This window comes from Lagopus leucura, unplaced genomic scaffold (assembly GCF_019238085.1).
Source record: "Lagopus leucura isolate 7727_CA_CO unplaced genomic scaffold, USGS_WTPT01 Super-Scaffold_73, whole genome shotgun sequence".
Classification (NCBI taxonomy): domain Eukaryota; kingdom Metazoa; phylum Chordata; class Aves; order Galliformes; family Phasianidae; genus Lagopus; species Lagopus leucura.
In genome coordinates, this window is record NW_024962252.1 from 6,628,976 (window position 1) to 6,650,570 (window position 21,595).

General features: G+C 40.1%; 1 protein-coding gene across 1 annotated transcript in view; it reads right to left on the reverse strand.

Annotated features, from left to right (window-relative positions):
- Window positions 1-13,538: 13,538 nt before the first annotated feature.
- Window positions 13,539-21,595, reverse strand: part of TRIB2 (tribbles pseudokinase 2) — a 20,184-nt gene continuing 12,127 nt past the window's right edge. The window contains exon 3 of the mRNA XM_042883638.1: window positions 13,539-15,936. Within this exon, the coding sequence (XP_042739572.1) occupies window positions 15,468-15,936 (469 nt within the window). The 3' untranslated portion in view covers window positions 13,539-15,467. The remainder of the gene's footprint in view (window positions 15,937-21,595) is intronic.

The window sequence follows — 21,595 nt, forward strand, 5'->3', positions numbered from 1 at the left end:
GAGGAGAGGAGAGGAGAGGAGAGGAGAGGAGAGGAGAGGAGAGGAGATACTGACTATGGAGACTGAAGTTCTTTCTATCAGTTTGCTTTCCTTATCTTTGCATTTGCTGACGTTAGCTCCATCAGTAACCTGAGTCTTTCTACCTTAGAAGTAACCTTGTGTGAAAGGAAAATATGTGCAATGAGTCACTTGCAGCCTGCTGCTTTCTTGCTACAGACTCTGCTTAGTCTGTTTCGTACGAAAGGAGCAAGCTAGTGAAATAACTCTGTGTCATCCAGCATCAGAACAACTTGTTCCTCACCTAATTGAACAGAAAGTACTACAAAATGGACTCGAGTTTTGTTTATAAGAAGGTATTTTTATAAATACTGAAGTAATTTAAATCTATATAGATAAATATGTAATATACATTTATATATAGTAATGTGCTTTATAGTATAAATTATATAAAATGTTTGTATGTAAGATAGATTTAGTAACTTTAAGTATAAATATAAAATACACTGTCAAAATAATACAGTGTTATAGTAAATAATGATGTGGGTAGTTGTTTAGCACCAGGGGCAAATGAAAGCAGATCTCAGCATTAGGCACAGTTCTAACCAAACACAGATGATAATTTTGACAGACACCTATGCTTAGCATGTCACTGGTCACAAGGGTGACCAGAAGATCTGGGCAGTGAAACCTCATTATTCCTGAAGCTTCACAGAACAAAATGGTCACGTGAGTGTCGTTTTTTTGTTGTTGTTGTTTGTTTTGTTAATTATTATTATTATTATTATTAATTTCCCTTGATAATGTGCATCATTTTTACAAACTTTTTTACTTTAGAAGCTGATGATATTTTGCAGCAGAATACTGAGTTACAAAACTCATAATATTTTATACTATTAAAACACCACACTGCAAATCTACTACTCTTAAAAGATACTGTTTCTGAGAAGTCCAGAACTTACAGGGGAGCTCAGTCTCCAGTCCTGCCTTTCAGTTTCTCACCCAGAGTGACCAAAAAAAGTTTGCCTTGGATATAGATACAAAAAAATAAATGCAATGGTATGGAACAAATTAACATTTTTTCACATGAAGAGGACCCAGCCAGAGCTGTGTTCCTTGCAGTGGTCACATAAGCCCTCAGCAGCTGAATGAAATAAATTTACAACACAGTAGTTAGAGAGTAGTGCTTACAACATTTCTTGGCTTTTGCTGCTCAGTTCAGCTTCAGCACTAAAAATAACAAACAAGACAGGCCTCCAAAACACACATAAGTTGTTCAAAAACTGTGAACCTTTGAAAAATAACACACTAGAATATGCAATTCTGTCTTTTTAGCTTTACTGTACCATCGTATGAGACATAAACAGACGGGAGGAGAGAGCACTCTTCTTTCCTCTTTGTTGAAATTACATTTTAATTTAAAATCATTTTTAAAAGCTTTTTTTAAAAAAATTGGTCTTTACTTTTCCTTCTTAATCCTCAGTCTCCCATTCATGAGAGTTATTTGAGGAGAAATATGGAGTGAGAGATACCCCAAAAGAAAGAGGGGGTTAGTTATAATTAACTTAGTGTAATTAATGCATTAGTAAATGTGCACTGTGTTAGCCTTCAGTAAGTGCTAAGCATGGGCAAATTGTGACCCTATACTTTCAACAGTATCATTTCCTCTTGCAAAAAAAAAACCCTATCATACTTGTTTATAAAGGAGAGAGTTATATTCATAGAATTACAGATTGGTAGAATCAGTTATGTTGGAAAAGACCTTCAGGAACATCAAGCCCATCAATTGATCTAACAAGTCCCATCATTAAAACCTGTCCCTTAGTGCCATATCTACATGCCTCTTTGAAATTTGCCCTATGAAGATATCAGCTTTTGGCCTTACGTGGAATTGTCTAAAGGTTGGATGGAGGATTGCGACAAAACTGAACCATGGCACAACTCTACCTTTCAGGGCTCCCCAAAACTCAGCTTCACTGCACACCCCAGCATTTACTATGGTTGCAATTCAGGGACTCCCAGAGCAGCTTGATGCTCACGTAGATCTGCCGTTGCCGGTTACATATGGGAAGGTGTTTTGGGACCACAGCACACTCTTGGAGAACTCTTGCTTAGGGGTACTTGGAATTGGGTCCAAACCTTGAAGATGAATCATTGTGAGCAGCTCATCAGGTGAGCACTGGCACCTTGCATTCAAACAATGAGGAGCTTCATGGACATGGCAATCACAGCAGCAATCTTGTTCCTGACAGTGTCTTCAAAGTTATCCAGGGCTGAGCATAAGTAAACATATTAACAAAATACACAATGGCCATAAACTCAACAGAACTCGGCAAAATATCAGTATGGATCAGAAGAGATTGCTGTTACATTCTTACACTTTTTTTTTTTTTTTTTTTTTTTTTTTTAACCCATAAACCATGTTTGTCAAAATGGGGAATATAAACTTCTCAAAAATCTCATGCTATTTCTTTGCTTTTTTCCTCATAATTCTGAAGGAATGATTGCTTGCTCCAAAGTATAATAACATAATATATATTGGGAAATAGTGTTGGATATGACTAAAAATAGTGTTGCATTAAAAAAAAACCAACCCTCAGAATACTTACTGTATGATTTCTCTTGGACTGATACTTCAAGGCATACTGCAAGCATCTGAAATTGCAAACAATACCTCAGCTTATGAGATTTCTCTGTGACCTTTTTTCGGAGCAAGACCAAAAAAAAAGAAAAATATTTCATTGTTTTCATTTACCCCTAATAGATTATCTTCTGAATTCAGTTGCTGAAGTAGATTATTATATTATGTTTTCTTTTCAAAAGCTGGGTTAAAACCTGCTTAGGTTCTATGAGAAATGAGTTTGGAAATATTAGGTCAGTCGCAGCTAAAGTTCATACAAAAAAAAGTGTTCCTTTTGCATAAAAACAATCAAACAAACAAAAAACCCACAGAGAATTCAATTAGAACAGAGCATTTGCCTTGTCTGGAGAATAGAAAGCTGCTGATCTCGTAAGATTGGACATATTGTGCTTGATCCTAAGACAGTTCAACCATTTTAATGTATTAGTTTTACTCAAATAGTCAGAAGAACCTCTAATCCCAGGAGTATTCAGACTTCACTGTGCTGCTATGTACAAAGATGCAGCAAAAAATTGTCCTCATCTCAAAGAACTTGCAATCTAAGTACACATTTTAAAATGATTAATATACGAATAGTTATACTCTATGCTGTTATTTATACATGCATATTCAATTTTGTTTGCATGAATAACTCCACTCTCATGCTTAAGGCCTCAGTCAAGGCCTATGCAAACCAATGGAAATTGAATTATTTTTTTTTCCCTAGACTCTGTGACAGGCTGGAAGTGAGGCAGAGCTCTCCCAGTTTCTGGCGTCTACAAGGTAGCTACCTATGTATTTGAGCTGGATTTTTAGGCTCCTGGCAAGGAATAAAAATTAAAAATAAATAAATTTAAAAAAGAAATGTCAGAGAGCACGTGTAGGGTGCCACTCATCTCATCAAATATCAGTGTCTACTTTAGGATAAGATTAGCCTCTCCCTAGGCTCCACAGATTATGCTGGCGAGGTCTCCACCAACTGTGCAAGACCTAAGATACCCCTCCTGCAGAAACCTAAAATTGAGGGGGCTCAGCCTAGCCAGGCAAGGTATTTAAGGAAGTCAGGTACTGAAGCAGTTTGTTCCTCTGTTGTATTTTATATATGTAGAAACTTTTTGGTTAGAAAATTTGTATATTTGCACGGGCAAGGATTTTCTGAGAAGATGAAGAAATCTCCCATCAGCCATCCTTCTAAACAGCAGTCACAGCAGCTTGCAAACCTGCCTACAGAAATGCCAAATTCTTAAGGACACTTCTCTCTGAAGAAATAAGCTGCAATGCTCTGAAGTAACTGGGGAATATGTCACTCTTCCCTATTTCAGATTTTTATCCAGATTGGTGGAGAGATGTGTGAGAAGAGCCGTACCACCCCTACCCTCTCTCTAATTCAGGATTGTTCATTTATGCTCACCTTTATGCACATGTGCAGACATACAGACTCATCCATCTCCATTTTTATGTAAGATCCTGTTTGCTGAAGAAAGACAGAGAAAAGGTTCCAAGCCTTTTGTTTATTCTGAATACAATTTTGCAATAGTTACATGTGTAATTCGTCATGGGTGATGGAGTTGCAACATCACCAATGGAGCAATTTCTGTACTACAATACCGCTGGCTAAGTACAAATGGACAGAGGATTTTGTTTCTATTTTTGAAGGAAGAGAGAAAAAGTGTACCACTGTTTGGACTTCATATCAGTATCATGGTCAGATCTCACAGATGCAGTCTTCGATACTCTTCCGATGACAGCTGCTAGCTGTTCCAGGGTAATACAGAAATGAGCATACACTAAGTGCCAAGCTGGGCTGATAGTAAATGGAAATTTTTACGACATTTTAAATCTAGCATTAGGCTTTTCTTAATTGTTGATGAACTTACTTTTCTCCAGCTGCACAGAAAGGGGAAAAAAGGCTCATAAAAAATCCCACCCGTGCTTGTGACAGCTGTGGGAAGGCTGAAGCTGTAAACCTAGCCCTGATCATCAGTTGCAGTCCGTATTCATCATGTGTCATGTCCACATGTTTAAATCACAGGAAGTATATACATGTAAAACTACCATTACAACATCACTTTCATCTTTGAGGAATGAAAAATTAGTGTTAGATCTTCAGCAAAAATGTAACACCAAATAAATATTATGTAAGGACAGTGCATAAATGGGTTATGGAAGGGCAGAATAACATCGTTAAGGGAAAGTATTTGTGACTCATTTAATAACTGAGTTTTCCTAACGCGCAGTGTACAATTGAAATAAATGGAAACTTTAAGAAATATTCTACATAAGGCAAAGTCCAAAAATTCAGAAGGTTATGCAAGGCTAACAGTAAAAATAAGCAGATGAGTCCTCTAAAATAATATTGCAACATTTTTTGGCTTCCATTTATTGGTTGCCATAGGATTTTTACTCAGTGAGCAACTGCTAAACACAAGGCTGCCTCATACCATAGCTTGGTTTTTAAGAGAAGAAAAACATAACATTGTTTAATGAATACAGTTGTCTGGAGAAGTATTAGCAAATGCTAGTCCTACTGACTGCCTAAAGCAGAGATTCGCAAGCGCTGTGTTTACATCTCTGTGCTTGCTTGATTGGAATTTTTCTCTCTGACAACATGTAGATTTCTCCTTCAAATAAAAACTACTTGTTTTAGCAGGAAGTTCCAAGGGGAGAAAGTCTGAGAGTAAACAGGTTAAAGTGTTGTGTACACAACAGAAAGGATCACAAGGCATCTTTAATGAGTTGTTAGAGCTACACCAAATGCTTCTGTGGCCAGAGAACACATCTTCTGGTGGATGACATAAGAAATAAATTGATTTTTTTTCTAGAACTTTTAATTTCTCTGCCTAGCAGGTGGTAGTTTTTGACTTCAATAGGAGCATACCTTACACTGAGGTGCAAGAAGAGGAAAATAAAATAGTGACATGCTAAAGAAAGTAAAGAAACACATTTTGCTCTTTATCTCTTATTTAGTTTCCCAGTATAATTTAATATATCAACATCTGTGGCTACCATTTTTTTTTTTTTTTTTATGATATATGCTGTTTCTGCAGTTGGGTTTATTTCTGGGCTTTGTCCAGTGACTGCTTGATGTAAAAGGCTTAAAGCAGCCCACATGTGCCTGTGGCTGAGTGCTTACTCATGGATTACATAAGGGTCAGGCCTCCTTCAGCCTGAAACCCTTCTGAGCCAACAATATTTGCACTCTTATTTCACAGTGTTCATTTCTGAAGGGGGGAGGGGAGCATTTTTCTGCATAAACTATATGTGTATTTACATTTATAAAGATACTCAAGTGTTGACATCTAGAGAACTCGCAAGCTAGTAGATGTACCTACCTAGTGCCATCTGAGATGACCACAGTCATCCTATAGCATCTCCTGCTGTCTCCTCATGAGAAGTCCTTCCATAGCTCACATCTGTAGGCCTTGTGGAGATGTCCTGGACACCTGGTGTGCCTCAAAAGGAACTAGACATTTCTGTGTATGCAAACAAATGGCGGCCTTGGCAAGCAGGGAGGAATAATCCCATCTAACTTTAGACATCCATGTTTGAGCTAGTCACACTGAACTCCTTTTATAGCCAGCAGAGAGAAATATAGTTGTCAACGTTCAGCTGGATAAATCCCACCCCTAAATTCCACTTGTGTAAGCTTGTAAGCTGTAGCTATCTGCTTGAATAGCATTAGATGGTCTGAATCTTGTCCTTGTTCTCTCTCTCCATGTAAAGCTGGCAGTGGGTTCTCCATCCCTCTGCAAGGAACTTGATTTAAGAGCTGAGAAGCAGAACAAAGCTTGTATTTGTCTACAGTGACTTCAAGAATTGTTGTCAAACTCCCCTCCTGTGCTCTGACAGTGTAATCTTTTGTTGTAAAAACAACCTTGGAATAAGATTTGAAACTGCCCTAAATATCACAATCTTCAGGCTACTTCTGCAACAAAACCCCAAACAATGAAGCCTACAGCCAGTCCACTAACCTTGTTAGAGAAGGTTTTCCCTGGACCTCTAAGGATGATATCTGAATTTGCTATTGAATTTGCTGTTGGGAGCTCACAGTAAATTTATGGTGTCAGTAAGTCATAAGATGAGTTTTGGACACATTTTCTACTCTGAATAATTGGCATCCAACATATACAAGGTTAGAAATATTAGTTATGGATGGGAACAGCAATATTCAGGTTTTTAATCCTACAATACCATTAAAAAGATTATGAAAAGCCTTCTGCCCTTCAGACAAGTTTGATAATTCTGAGACAGCTCTTGGATATAATCCATGCATTTTTCCCTTACTTTTACAGTGTGCCTACTATGGTAGCCTTCAAGTATAACCAGCAGCACGAAGGTAGAAAACATCACTTACATTTACGGTCATCCTAAATAAAAGCAAAGTGTATTGGCAGAGTAAAGAAAGTCAGAAAATAAAGCTGTTAAGACCAAATGACCATGGGATTTCTCTCTTTGTTCTGGAAGTTTAGGAAAACAGAATGTCTGAAGGCTAAGTTTTCTTTCATAAAATAACACATACCTGATGCTTTTTTATCTTTGTCTCTTATTTTTAGGCAAGACTGTCTAAGACCTAGAAACTTAATCGCTTGAAGTATTACAGAAAAAAATGACAAAGGAGAACTGTAGGAGCTTGTTAAATAAATTAAATGGGGGTATTTTATCAATATATTTCAAGGCATTTTGCAAGATCAGTTGAAAAATCCCAATTTACTGCATGGAAAAAATAAGGCCCAAACCCCCCCTTTGCTCAACTAGCAAATAAGTAGTACTCAAAATATTCTTTCCCAGGCAGGTCAGGATGCTGAGTCACCCCAGAATGGCTCAGCTGCGTTGCTCCTATTCAAGGGGTAAGGGATTAAACATACAGACAGACAACTCTGAAAGAAAAAGATGAAGGTCACAATAACTCTGTACCTTCTATACTCTAGGGACATAAATGCAACCTTGGCCTTGTCCTGGCTGCCTACACACAGCTAAATTTGTTCTGGCAAAATTTCATCCTGCAGTAAAATGTGGGCTTTCCGATGGCCTGATCAATCAGTGGGGATGCAATCAGACTATTCTGACTACTCCAGTTTCATCAGCTGCACTCAGTAGTAAAATGTGAAGTTCTCTGAATCATGTATTTCACGCTGTCTGCTGTTCCTTTTTTGAAGCAAAAACAGCACTTTGGTAACTTTCTGACAAATCTGACAAAAATCCCCAGGGGTCGGTGCTGGGGCCTGTCCTCTTCAATATCTTTATTGATGACCTGGATGAGGGCATCGAGTGCACCCTCAGTAAATTCGCAGATGACACCAAATTGGCTGGAAGTGTGGATCTGCCTGGGGATAGCGAGGCCCTACAGAGGGATCTGGACAGGCTGGAGAGCTGGGCTGGAGCCAATGGGATGAGTTTCAACAAGGCCAAATGCCGGGTCCTGCACTTCGGCCACAACAACCCCAGGCGACGCTACAGGCTTGGGGCGGTGTGGCTGGAGGACTGCGTAGAAGAAATGGACCTGGGGGTATTGATTGATGCTCAGCTGAACATGAGCCAGCAGTGTGCCCAGGTGGCCAAGAAGGCCAATGGCATCCTGGCTTGCATCAGAAACAGTGTTGCAAGCAGGAGCAGAGAGGTGATTGTTCCCCTATATTCAGCACTCGTGAGGCCGCACCTCGAGTACTGTGTACAGTTTTGGGCCCCTCACTGCAAGAAAGATATTGAGGCCCTGGAATGTGTTCAAAGGAGGGCAACAAAGCTGGTGAGGGGTCTGGAACACAGGCCATATGAGGAGAGGCTGAAGGAGCTGGGAATGTTCAGCCTGGAGAAGAGGAGGCTCAGGGGAGACCTTATTGCTCTCTATAACTTCCTGAAGGGAGGTTGTAGTGAGCTGGGGGTCGGCCTCTTCTCTCGTGTCATTAGTGATAGGACCAGGGGGAATGGCTTCAAGCTACGGCAGGGGAGATTCAGGCTGGACATGAGGAAGTATTACTTTTCAGAAAGGGTGGTCAGGCACTGGAATGGACTGCCCAGGGAGGTGGTGGAGTCACCGACCCTGGGGGTGTTCAAGGAAAGACTGGATGTTGTGTTGAGGGACATGGTTTAGTAGGAGCTATTGGGAATAGGTGAAGGGTTGGACTGGGTGATCTTTTAGGTCTTTTCCAACCTTAGTGATTCTATGATTCTATGATTCTATGATTCTATGATTCTATCTTGCTGCTGTCCTCAGGTTACATGAGATCACTGGTTATTCATGTTAGCAGCTCCTCAAACACTGCAAAGATTTGATAGTCTACACAGTAACAAGAAAATGAATTTGTCAACATTGCACATCGGTTTGAAAAGATGAAAAAAAATATATTCTTTCTTTGCCATAAAGCCTGTGTTGCAATCATGCTACTGCTCTTCCAAGATATGTTCATTTGACTAAATTGTGGTTATTATAAAGTAACTATTGCTAAAAGATGCATATACATACTCATCTTGAGCACGTTGATTTGATTTGCCTTGATTTGAGTTACCAAAGAGAGTAGACACATTATGTAATTTTTGAAGCACGCTAATAAAAAGCTTGTATGCAGTAAACCCCATCAGAAATGCGGTACCCAGAAGGGCTGCAATTTTTACCCACAGATCCAACTTCCTGCTGCTCTAAAGGCTGTTCGCATGGATTGGGCACATGCTACTGCTCTTCCAAGAGGTGTTCATTTGATTAAATTGTGGTTATTATAAAGTAACTGTTGCTAAAAGATGCATATACTTTGCTATACTTTTGCTAATGCAAAACCTTACACTTAATTAGCAATTGTGAAGACTTAGAAATTACAAATCATTTCTAATAGCCTGTAGTTATGGTGGTTACACATAGGAGGGAGTAGAATACAGCAAAATACAAGCTAATAAAGAGCCCATTGGCATCCAGTAAGTATGAGCTCCCCGCTTCAATCAGGCTAATACTGTGCTTTCAGAGTTCTGAAACTGCATAGATGCGACTGTGCTCCAATCCACAATATTCTAAAGATGTTTGAAATGCATGCTTAAAATTTATCCTTGTATCAAGTGATTGAATTAGATCAAAATTTAACTATAAAGTCTTATGAAAGGAACAACAAGCATAAGGATCTGGTAAGTGAGGAGAAAAAAAAAAAGAAAAAGAAAAGGCTGAAACAGTCTGATTGCATCAGCCAAGCGGTTGCTAGCTGAGATTCGTGGTCCACATGGAGCAACGATACTTCTAGTGGAAGCACACACAAGTATCCAAGTACTCACTGGAAACACTGAAAACGTCCTTTTAAAGGTAAGCTCAGAACATAAACATGTACTTAAAGACATCTCCATATAGCAGTAGTGTGGGTCTCAGAGTCCAGATGTGCCAGCTCTCAGAGTCAGTATGAGAAGGAGTCAGACATTTGTCCACCTCATACTGTGAAGAGCTTGGTTTGACCCATGAAGAACACTACGGATACTGACTTTATCTTGTGTGTCTTTTTCAAATGTACGTTCAGTCATAACTGACGGGGGGAAGGCACCTGTCTTCTGCCGCTGCCCTCCACATCTCAAGCACGTGCCTGGAGACAGCTGGCATCAGCTCTCCTGCCAATTGGTGACACCTGTGGTGGGGGGATTGCATCTAGATGATCTCTACGGGCCTCAAAGAATTCTATGACTTGCAGAGGTCAAAAGTTCAGAGCTGGACTTCCCTGCAAGAAGGGGCTCCCCAACACCTAAATCAGATAAAAGCTATGTTTTAACACTGATGTTTGGAGATTAACAAAGGAAAAAAATCAAGCCCAGGGGCAGCTCCACAGTTTCACAGAAGCCTTATTGAGCAGTATGTGTTTCAGTCTTTCCAAGACCTACCACCGTGTAAGAGGGCACATGGGAAGCAGGGACAACCACACCGTTTCCTCCTGTGTGTGCTGGCTTTGCAGTATGCATTTTACCAACCTAATCAGATGAAGATAAACACCTTGCAATACAGTGTATAACTGACGTCAACTTTATTTGTGCACTTGGGATGATGTCAGCACCACCTCTGCAACTGCATTTTAATCTCTTTGAGTAGAAATAAATGCAGCAGCTAACCTATTACTTTCCACAAGCTGCCACACCAAGATTATTTTATATTTTCCCTGCAGGCTACAGAAGTTGTGCAAAGAAGGCAGGAAAGCCAGAACAATGGGATCTGCTCTTTTACTAAGGTCATTTCTCTTGAGGAATCTAAATGAAAGTTAATTGAATAATAGCTAGAATAAGTGACACCTCACAGCACACAAGTCAGGCTCATTTAGGCCCTTAAGAAATGAGTTCCAGGCTCATCTACATCAGTGCAAATAATATAAAATTATTTTCAAGGACTTATACTGCTATCACTGAAAACATATTTTTACTCCCAATTAAACACACTGACCAATGTACTTAAAACTTTCCAAGCCAAATATGGCTGAGATTTTCAACCTTTCGTAAGGCTTCTTGGAGGAAGCAGATAGGCTAATTTGGTGTAACTCAGAAGTCAGAAACGCAGAAATGAAGGCATGGGAAAAGAACATAGGGAAAGGCAAAAGTCAGTGCCAGAACTCGTTTAGTTTCATCTTTTTTTTTCCCCCCTAGAGAAATTCTCCTCAGTTGTTTCCTATATTCCTGTGGAATTATACCATACTACATTTATACAGGTCATTTATACCCTGCTTTCCTTACGCTTTGATTTCAATTTGTCTCATCATGTTACCAATTTTCAACATTTTCTTCTACTGAAAGAATAGGAAAGTTACATCTGAAGTAAGTTGTTAGCTATATCCTCTTATTAAATTAGCAAGTTTTTTTATAGAAACCTTAGACAAAACTTTAACAAAGAATAGATCAATACTAATTCTTTTGGTATTCATTATACTATTAGTCACAGAGCTCACTCATACATTTCCAAATTTTAACATAATCATTTCAGGCTGAAAAGTATTTTTTTTTTCCCCTTCTAAGTAGCTTTTCCTTGGCATCACATTTCACAGACTTCATCTCTGTCAGGAAAGTGCGGTTTAGGGTTTCAGGATCTCATTTTTTGGTTGTTATTGTTTTGTATAATAAATACAGGTTTCTCAAGGTTGCTTCTTCTTTGATAGAATATCTTTCTAATTGATTGCTTATACCCCTAAAACATACACACCTCAGCAAGGCAAAGGGATCAGGTTATTATGACATTGTGGTACCAAAGGAATAACTGCAATGTGTTCATGCCACCCTGAACAAAAACTCATAGCTTGGAAACACTTCCATTGTACTGATGAAATTGAAGTCAGGGTAAATAAAAAATATAGGTTTGTTTTGTTGGTAAGTTTTTAGATTTTTTTTTGTTTGTTTTGTTTTCATCAAGGAGTAGCATGGGTGGAGAAAGACATATTCAGAGGGAGCTCTGCTTCTGAAGTCGATCACAGGGTCACGATGAGGGAAGTGGCTCAGTTTGTGGATACCACATTGCACTTCATTCAACTGCAAGGGGCTCAGCCCCTTCCCCCTCGCTGGGAGGTAGCTGAGATAAGGAGGGAGAAAAAAAAAGAAAAAAAAAGGCCAGAAATCAGCTGTTTAAATCACAGATTCCCCTCTAGGGTTTCACTTCAGGGATGAGGAAGCTCCGGAAACAGGGCACTCCTTCAGCATCTCACAAAGCTGACTGCAGCTGCCAGAGGATTCCTCTGCAGCAATACCAAGAAAGCTCTTGCCTTTGATATAAAAAGCACTGTGAATGAGCAATCATTAGTCAGCCACATTTTTCATATAATTACTGGCAGTGAAAAAGCAAGCATGCAGGTTGCTGTAAAATAAGGTCTAGCTACTTCCACCCAAACAGAACAGAAGCCGCTCACATAAGTTTTAGTGGAGGAGAGGGAAATACTCAGCACTTCCCCACCCTCCCCCCTCCTTCCCTCTATGACTGATTACAATCTGCTTTTTTCTATGAAGCACATTTATTGTGGGAGTTTGATTTGAAAGAGTTTCAAGTAGTTTTAACTTTGGCTGAAGGCATGCACATCATTTAAAAGCTGATCTTCAAGTGTTTCTGTATGTTAATAACATTTCTGCTTGGTGCTATAACCAACAGTTAATTTTCAACCTATCAACCAAAATACTCAACATGTGCTAGAATTACCTGGACTGAAATCATGAAGCACAACATAAGTTGGCCTGATAATAATCCCTGTGCAGTTTGGGTGCAATATTCTGCTATTTTGGTGTACAGCAGCTTAGGTAGAGGGTTGTTACTTCTGGGGGAGGACATCTGCTACCCGTGGCTTTTTCAAACTACAGAATTGCCAAAAACAGACTATATCTGTGTTCAAATCACAGGCTTATTCAAATTGTCTTTCTTTAATGGGCCAAGACTCATCTGTCTTGTCTCAATTGGACAAAACACTGTGTACTCCACATACACTTCTACGCAGTCTCACCATGCAGCTATAAATTATTATGCAGAGTGAATGAAAGTAGTAGAGTTTGGCCTTAAATAAAAAGCAGTAAATAAGGAGATATTATTTCAGATTCATCCTTTCTAGAATTGGAAGGCAAGTGCAAGATGCATGTTCTTCTAGAGCTCTGGCAAGTGGATATGCCAGCTTGCTCAATTTTTATATCTCCCCATCAATGGAAGTGCCTCTTACTACCAAAAAGACATAGTTCTCACTGCATTTCTGTACCCTCCCTGAATCAGGTAAATGGACTTGCTAAACAGACTTGCTAAACGGCAGGGACAAGCCAGAACAGTTTCCCTCATAGCAGATTGCAAATTATTTGATGAGAAGGTACACAGTATTACCTTTTATTTACAAGTGCTCAGCTTTCTCAGCTCACGGGTCTGGCAAGAGCAAAAAAATAGCAGCTAAGCGGCCCTACCAGAGAAAATTCTTGCAGTGCTTCAAACCTTCAGTAAGAACATGGTTCACAACTGAAATTTAGTTAAATATGCACAATTTTATTTATTGAAGAGATTAGGACAAAAACATTAAACCAAATACATGACAAAGCACCAGAGGCAGTAAAACCCCACCATGCACATCACCAATCTTTCCTCCTATAAGGTATTTATAAAATAAAAAAAGTCCTTCTTGACACAGCACCATCTTCAGAGTGTAAAAACATTACTCCTTTATATTCTTAGTTACCAAAATAGAACCAAGGCAGGTCAGCTGCAGCTAGCTTTGTCTCTTGATAAAGAACTGTGAAACATCCTCTTGAGAGTGGGACCATAACTTTCCTGCGAGGCAGGCAAATAGCATCCATACGTCAAATGCCAAGTAGCTGTACGCACATGCCACATACTATAATTAAGCACAAATTCAAGTAACATTTACATACTACAGAGTCCACATGTACCTACCCAAAAAACATGACCACTTCACAAAACGTATACAGGCAGTAATATCAGAACAACTGAGGTACTGGAAACACAAATATTTATGCCAAGAGATTTCAATATCATACAGCAATATAAAAGCAGTAATAAAAACATTTGCCAGTCTAAATCAAATAAAGCTATCCAGAAACAAAACAAAAAGAAAAAAAAAAAAAAAAAATCAAAAAAGCTAAATAAAAAGATAAAAAGTTATTTAGGGACAGAAATACCTGAACAGAAAAGAAGTGTGTTAACTACAGCATGTAACATGTCATCCCAAGTCAACCCGTAATTGAAGTACTGGCTTAATACATCACTACTGTGACATTTTCTTCAATAAATAGAATAAGTCTTGACAATACAAAAGGTGCATATTACTGTGTATGTTTCAAGAGGAATATCTGTAATATAAATGTTCAGCTTATTAATACCCTCTTATTTCTTATTCTGGACATAAACAAAAAAAATAATAATCAAACCCAAACAATTCATTTCCCAAGTTGAGAGGAATTCAAAGAACTAAAAAAAAACAAACAACAACCCACAATACTCTTCTTCAATAACAAAGAGCCCTCTATGTATATGTGGGCCAGTCAGGTAAAGAAGAGATCGGTTCTCAGATAGAGACGATTAAGGTCTTTCTGTCCTCTCTAGTCACATACGTGCAGCACGGCAGATATGGAAGCCAGTATCTCGTATCTTTTTTTAAAAAATTACATTTTTTTTCTCCCCTATTATAGCAGTAATGCATCTGGAAGTTCGAGTTATAATAGCTTCCTGCAACAAACCATTTGACACAAAACAGAACAGCTTGTTAAATGACAGATACTTCCCCTTAAGGGAACAAAGCATTAAAATGTCATTTCCTGACAAGAATATTAAGTAGTTTATTTAGAAGAAATGAGTTGAAAATAGCTATCAAGAGACATGAACTGAAATTTTGTTTGTTTTTAGCACCCACTTTTCATGTCCGTCTTTGTGCACCTAATTTTTTCTTAAATTAATCCCATCAATTATTAGACATCTGATTAAAAAAAATGTTAGCCAATTGTACTTTCCCTGAATAATGGCTGAAGTTAAATATTTAACAGTGCGATGCCAAGATGTGAGCTGAGGCAAAAAGTTTCTATTTGTTGTGAGTTACCACTATTTTTAATGGAACAGAATCAGGAGTGATATAGCTGCACCAGAATTGGCATGTGCAGTCTCCTTGGCTCCAGAAAGGTGAGAAGCTACAATTGCTCCATGCTGCCTTTTCTCCTCCAAATCAATCTAACCTGATAGCAAGCTCCCCCCACCCCCCAGTCTGTCCCCATGCTACATTTGTTATATTAGCTCCTTGTGGAGGTTCCTTCTCAATCCGAGGACCTCCGAGTGTCATTTGCTACCAAGCTAGGCTGATGCAGGATGTGATTTAACACCATCAGGAAGGGCTCCTTCATGTGTCCATCTCCAGGTTGTGTACCTTCTGAACACTAGTCTTTGTGCTCAGTTAAAGAATGGGTCCAAGTCTTCTTCCATGTTGACATCAGGCACCAGCTGATCTGATACTTCCTTAGCACCATATCCTGAATTCGATACATTAAAATCTGTAGAAAACCATGGATGGTCCAGAATTTCCTGTGAAGTCAGCCTTTCTGATGGCTCCCGACGCAGTATGCTACGTATGAGGCATTTTGCCTTGGGGGACAGAGTTTCTGGAATGTTAAATTGCCCACGCCGGATCTTGCTGAAGAGGGAACTAGGCTCAATGTCATGGAAAGGATAGCGTCCAACTAGCATGGTATAAAGCATGACACCTAGACTCCATACGTCCGCTGCTTTGCCAGAGTAGCTGCCATTTGTGTTCAAGATCTCTGGACTCACATAGGCTGGGCATCCATGCTTATCAGAAAGAGAGTCATCATTTCCTCTTAAAATATAAGCATCTTCTAAGCTTTCCAATTTCACTCTAGTCCTGCAGGCAAAAGAAACAAAACAAAACAAACACAAAACAAATAAGGTAAGCAAAGATCTGAACACATATTCTGGGCTGTTACAGTTCCAAGATTGTAACGAAAATTTACAAAATTCAGCAACCACTGAAGTGCATCAGTTTAGATTCCCACTCACAGTATTGGTTGTTACAGTTAACTTGTATAAATACCAGTTAAAAAGACATATGAAGAATATTGCCATACACTGTTACAAGATTTCAATTGCTTTTACGTCCAGTAAGCACATCAGTAAGGTCTTTTAAAAACATAAAAATAACTGCTGTATTCATGTGTTTGATAACACTTCCATAAACATGATTTCCAAAAGGAGATATGAGTCTCATGATTATTTGTTGACTGCACTCCACTCCTGTTCAAGACTCATGTCCAAATCCAGGTCAAGTCCTAAACAGATGAAGTTATTTTGACACCTTCACACTAGTCAACAGTTTACTTGCACTTTTAATTCCACAAGGCTTGAGAGGAATAAAAATTTCTGCTCTGACCCTAACCAATTCCTGTTGACTAACCAATATTTTGCTTTATCCTTATACTCAGGAAGAGCAAGTTTAACCAATTCCAGTCGTCTTAATCAAACTTTCTGCTGAAGAGAGATCAGGTGAGCTGAACATCAAGATGAACAGTGAGCTTATCTATTTGGCCAAACTAGAAAAATGCCTCACATCGAAACGAACAGAGGCTAGCAGTGGGCTTGCAGAAGGATGCCATAGATGCCTTATCGTGACTGCGAAGTGCTTTTTGCCTGCAAAGCACTATGAACTTGTCATAGTGCTACACTAATTACCTCTGCAAAAGAATTTTTTTCCATTACAAATACCTCAAGGACAGAAAAAAAATGCTAAAGTTGCTTGTCATAGCATGAGATTAACATAACCTTTCTTTCCTTTTAATTTGGACAGCTAACATCTGTAACTATATTCAAAAGTTTGTCCCTTTCACAGGCAACCAAAAAAGGATTAGCAATTATCCTTTAGACTATTTGCCAGCAATAGTTGGCTTTAAGAGTAGAATGAGCACCACGCAATAGGATTTTCCCAGTGCATATAGATGAAGAGTGACCTAGCAGCAGTGCAGACTTTAAGCAACCCAGGGATCAATTGCAAGTATTCCTGTCCTTACTCCTTAATCTCGTGGTTCTCTGTGATCACCCCTAGTCCAATGTCATGACCATACCCTGCCCTGTATCACAGACAATCACAGGCAGAGACTGAACTTCATTCCAGAAAGCAGAACACGTGTCTTTCGACTAAAACACATCATTTCACAGGTGCTAAAAACAGACAAGGAAAGCCCTGTTTCTTAAATGTTTACTGAAGACAACATAGCTTGGGTTTGAGTAGCAAAAGAGTAGCTGTGGCTGGAACTTGGTTTCAGGCCATCTCAGTGCTACCATCTTTGAACCAACAGAAGAGCATTTCACTTCGTGGAGTACTCCAAAGGCAACTGTGCCATAAACTGTCATAATGGCACTTGGACCTTTTCAACAGCTAGAGATGTTTCCTAGCAGAGGTGAAAGCCCCTTTGGCAACATGCCTTGGATCAGGAAGTCATAAATGCAGAATGCAGGATACCTGGCTCCCAAGCAGAGTGTGTTCAGGCAGCTCCTTCCCTCATTAAATAGGCCACTGTTTTCTTCTCCAGTGCTGATGCTGATGGGGTTTCTGCAACACACCTGCTTCCTGATTAAGTACCCACTGCCAGCCTAACAGCACTTCTTCTGGTAACAGAGCACACCAACAATACTTTACAGCAGCAATATTCATGCAGGAAGCTGGCTGCGAGGAGAAACTGACTGTGATTATCAAGATCACAACAATTTCCCTCTGTACACAGCTTAGAGGGTCCCAAACAGGGGAGTGCCTAGAGAAGGGTTCCTCCAGCACGCTCAGCTTCACTGTGTTCCCATACCTGTATGGCACAGGAAGAGCAGCAAGGCAAAATGCCCAGGGAGAAAAGACACTCCTAGTAGGGCAGAGAACAGAGAGGAAGAAATGAAAGGGAAGGCAGAGACACAAGTTGTGGTTCCATTTGCACTGCCCACCTCAGTTTTTCCACAGAAAAGTATGCGTAGTGATGAAGTGGAGAAGCCAGCTACTCAAACATGCATTAAGTCACTGAACCACCAGCCAGGAAAGCATCGACTCACTGCTGCTCCCAGAAGCAGAGCACACAGAGGGAATGGGGCAGGGTAATCTATTTATAAACAACTTGCAGGAGAGAATTCACCCACACACACAGCCTTGCCACTGGACTGTCAACAGTGCAGGGAAGCGGTGTTTACTCTCCTACCCTGTTTTACATTTCTGATCGTTGCCAAAAAAATTTAAAGCAACAGCTCACTGAGCAGCTGCTATACTACAGAAAATTATTTTAATTCCTAAATCTCTTCTTTTCTGTAATGAATGCCGCACAAAACTGGTAAAAGCAGACAGCAAAGTGTGTCAAAAAAGCTCAGAAAACCTATCTTCTCCTAGAGCAGAAATGCACTGCTGAAAAACCAGATGCAGCACACAAAGGCAGTATCCCTCCCTCCATTTTCATGCAAGGTGCTGCATTCTGCAGCCAGCAGCCCTCCACGCATGCTACGGCAGGTTTTGTTTAAGCAAGCAAATGGAACAACAGCTGGCCCTTATCTGCCAGCTCCTCCATAATCTGCAACCAAATGAAGCAAACACTCAACCAGGTTTTTCATCCCACCCAGCTGACAGTCTTTGAGGAAACAAAAGGTCCCAAACCAAACAAAAATACAATGTTCAGCTCTCTTCTGCCCTTCTAGCCAGCCCCCAAACTGTCACGCATTAACACCCTGTTGTATAAGGTAAAAGGAAATGTCTCCTTCATCTGGCTGCACTCCAACATGGGTATAGGCACTAGAAGCCCCCTCAGCACGCAAGCATCTCCCTCACAAGCTGCTGTCCCGCATCACCTGAGCACCCACCTGCTGGGTACACAGCCCAAGTGTGACATTCCCCTTCACGAACAGAAACAACTGGGATGTTCTTACTTCCCTAAGGATTGAGTTATTCCAGAGGAAGAAACCGCAGCCCATGCATAGAAACAATCATGAAATGTCACCGCTGAAGGCCCTGGTTGTGTTGTTCTAGGCTGCCCCCATGACCCGGAGCCAGGGCAGACCCAAGCCAGCCTGGCTTCTTAAGAGACAGCAACTCCACACACCTCAGCCTTGCATATAGCACACAGTCACTGCACAGTTGGATGGCATGCTGCTATGAACCGCAAGTATCACTCCGGTTTTTACAGCCATTTCATGCTTTTTTCAGGCAATTGAAAAGGAGCAGCCTGGCTTAGGAGCTGCTATTTCCGACTGTACAGCCTCTCTGAGAGAAACAGATATCCCTGGCTTCCAGCTCTGGCTAGCCTCCCCTTCCTCCAGATTTCAAGCACTGCCTAAAAGAGCTCTGTTTTCTGCAAGTCTGAGATTTTTATTTTTTCCCTCTAGAGGGGTGAGAAGGGGGGAGAACAACAGGAAAGAGAGGATCTAAAAACAGAGAAATGCGCACAGACACTCTGGATGAGCACTGATTTCTTCCCCTCCACCTCCTCTCTCAGAGGAAGCACTGAAATAAAATATCCAGGAAAAAAGAATAGAAGCCAACAACAACAAACAGACCCTCAAAACTGCAAGGAGTTGCTGAGAACACAGAGTCTCTGCAGCAAAGGCTGGAAGCACATCCAACTGCAGAACAAACAGACAACCCAATTCAATTTGGCCCTTGGCAGGCAGGGGACAGACTCGAAACCAAACACTGAAATGTGAAATCAACATCAGCTTTGAAGCACTTCCTATTACAAAGAAGAGAAGGCACAAACAAAAACGAAATCATTCTACTTCTTTAAAGTCACATTTCTAGAAACAAAACAAAACCACCAAACCTCTCATTCTTTAAATAATTAACACACATCAGCCAGCTTGAAGGACCCCCGCAAGAGAAAAAAGTTTTCCAGAGCATCAGCATTTAAGTTTGGCCATTTAAATGGTTGCAACAAAAATTAATCCCTGAAGCTGAAACATAAACTACTGCCAAAGCCGGATGAGAATCACTTTGTACACACACTGTAGGGCAACAAAGACTTTTGTCACGGCTTACGTAATTACAGTACATAATTTCAAGTTTTAATGCAGACCTTGAATAAGAACTTGAAAAAAGAGCATTATGCATCTATCAGATCATTGATAAAACACTGCATTAGTCTAATGCGTTAAAAAAAAAAAATACAACCCTGAATCATGGCTATTTAAAAAGGGGAAGCTATTCTGCCTATGAATGCTTTCCCATTACTGGTGAATGAAACCACAGAAGTGCAATCAGAGGGCAGCAGCAGCACTCAGACGGGAAATGCGCCTTTGTCCCCATAGAAACCGTCAGGGAAACCCATGAAAAACAATACCACTCTGAATTTCTTATCAATATGCCATTCATTACTTGAATGCATTCAGACTTTGCTCTTCAGTAATGTAACAAAACCTAATCAATTAAACGTCTTCCAGAAGATTCTTCAATGCCGCCTCCTGAGTTAGCACCCTTTTCTGGCGGAGGGCTTTGTTGCACATCCTACACCTTTTTTTCCAGGGTGATTCACATTATTCCTCCCCGCAGAGCTCACGAGTTACTGGCAAACTACTCCCCTGCCTTTTGACACCGAAGCCAGGGCTGTAAGAACCCGGCGTTCACGCTTGCTCTACTCTTATTCTCCAAAAGCAAACACGATTTCCATACCAGAAACAGTGGAATTATTCAGAGGGCTCGTGAGGCAGGGGAGAAAAAAAAAAAAAAAAAAAAAAAAAAAAAAAGGAACATTTAAAGCAGAAATACTGACTGAAAGACTGAGCATTTCAGAGGAAAATATCTTTATTACTGTTTATTCACTGCAGTGGAGGAATCCATACCTGAATCAATGAAAGCAGCTGCTTCCAACCTGCCCCCCAAGCCATCTAGTGGGAGACAGTACCTGAACCACAGCTGAGCCATTGCTACCATTTTGGGAACACTAACTGCATACTGTACCCACAGTTATAGTCCAGCATCACCTCTAATGTGATGACCAAAAATCAGCTACTCTGGAAGGAGGCATCCTGCTTCAGACTACAGGCACACCTCCCACTTGCTATTCAGTTAGGGTCAAAACAAGATATTCTGGATTTACAGATCCTATAGATCAGCTTCATGCTTCCCAAGATCAGAGGACAACCATCAGCTGAATTGAAATTGCCATCCAAATTGCAATTTTAGTGATACGACTGCAGGTAAACATAAAACAGCAACTTCTAAAGAGAAGAGATGCCTCATGGCATTCCCCCCTATATTAACCTGCCCATAAAAAAAACACAAAGGCACTCAAGCAATCCTCTCTCATATTTCAACATTACTCTGACCGAGGCCAGGAAAGCCTTTCCCTAGGTGAAAGCACTCAAGCCATCAACAGGAACCCATAACTGCCCAAGAGATCAGGGATTGCTCCTGTGTGGCCAATAACTTACAGGTCATTTAATCAAGGTCAGTTGCTAGCACCCCAACACAAAGATGAGCATGAATGCAATTATGCCATCAGGCAGGAAGAAAAAAAAAAAAAAAAAAAAAAAAAAAAAAAAAAAAAAAA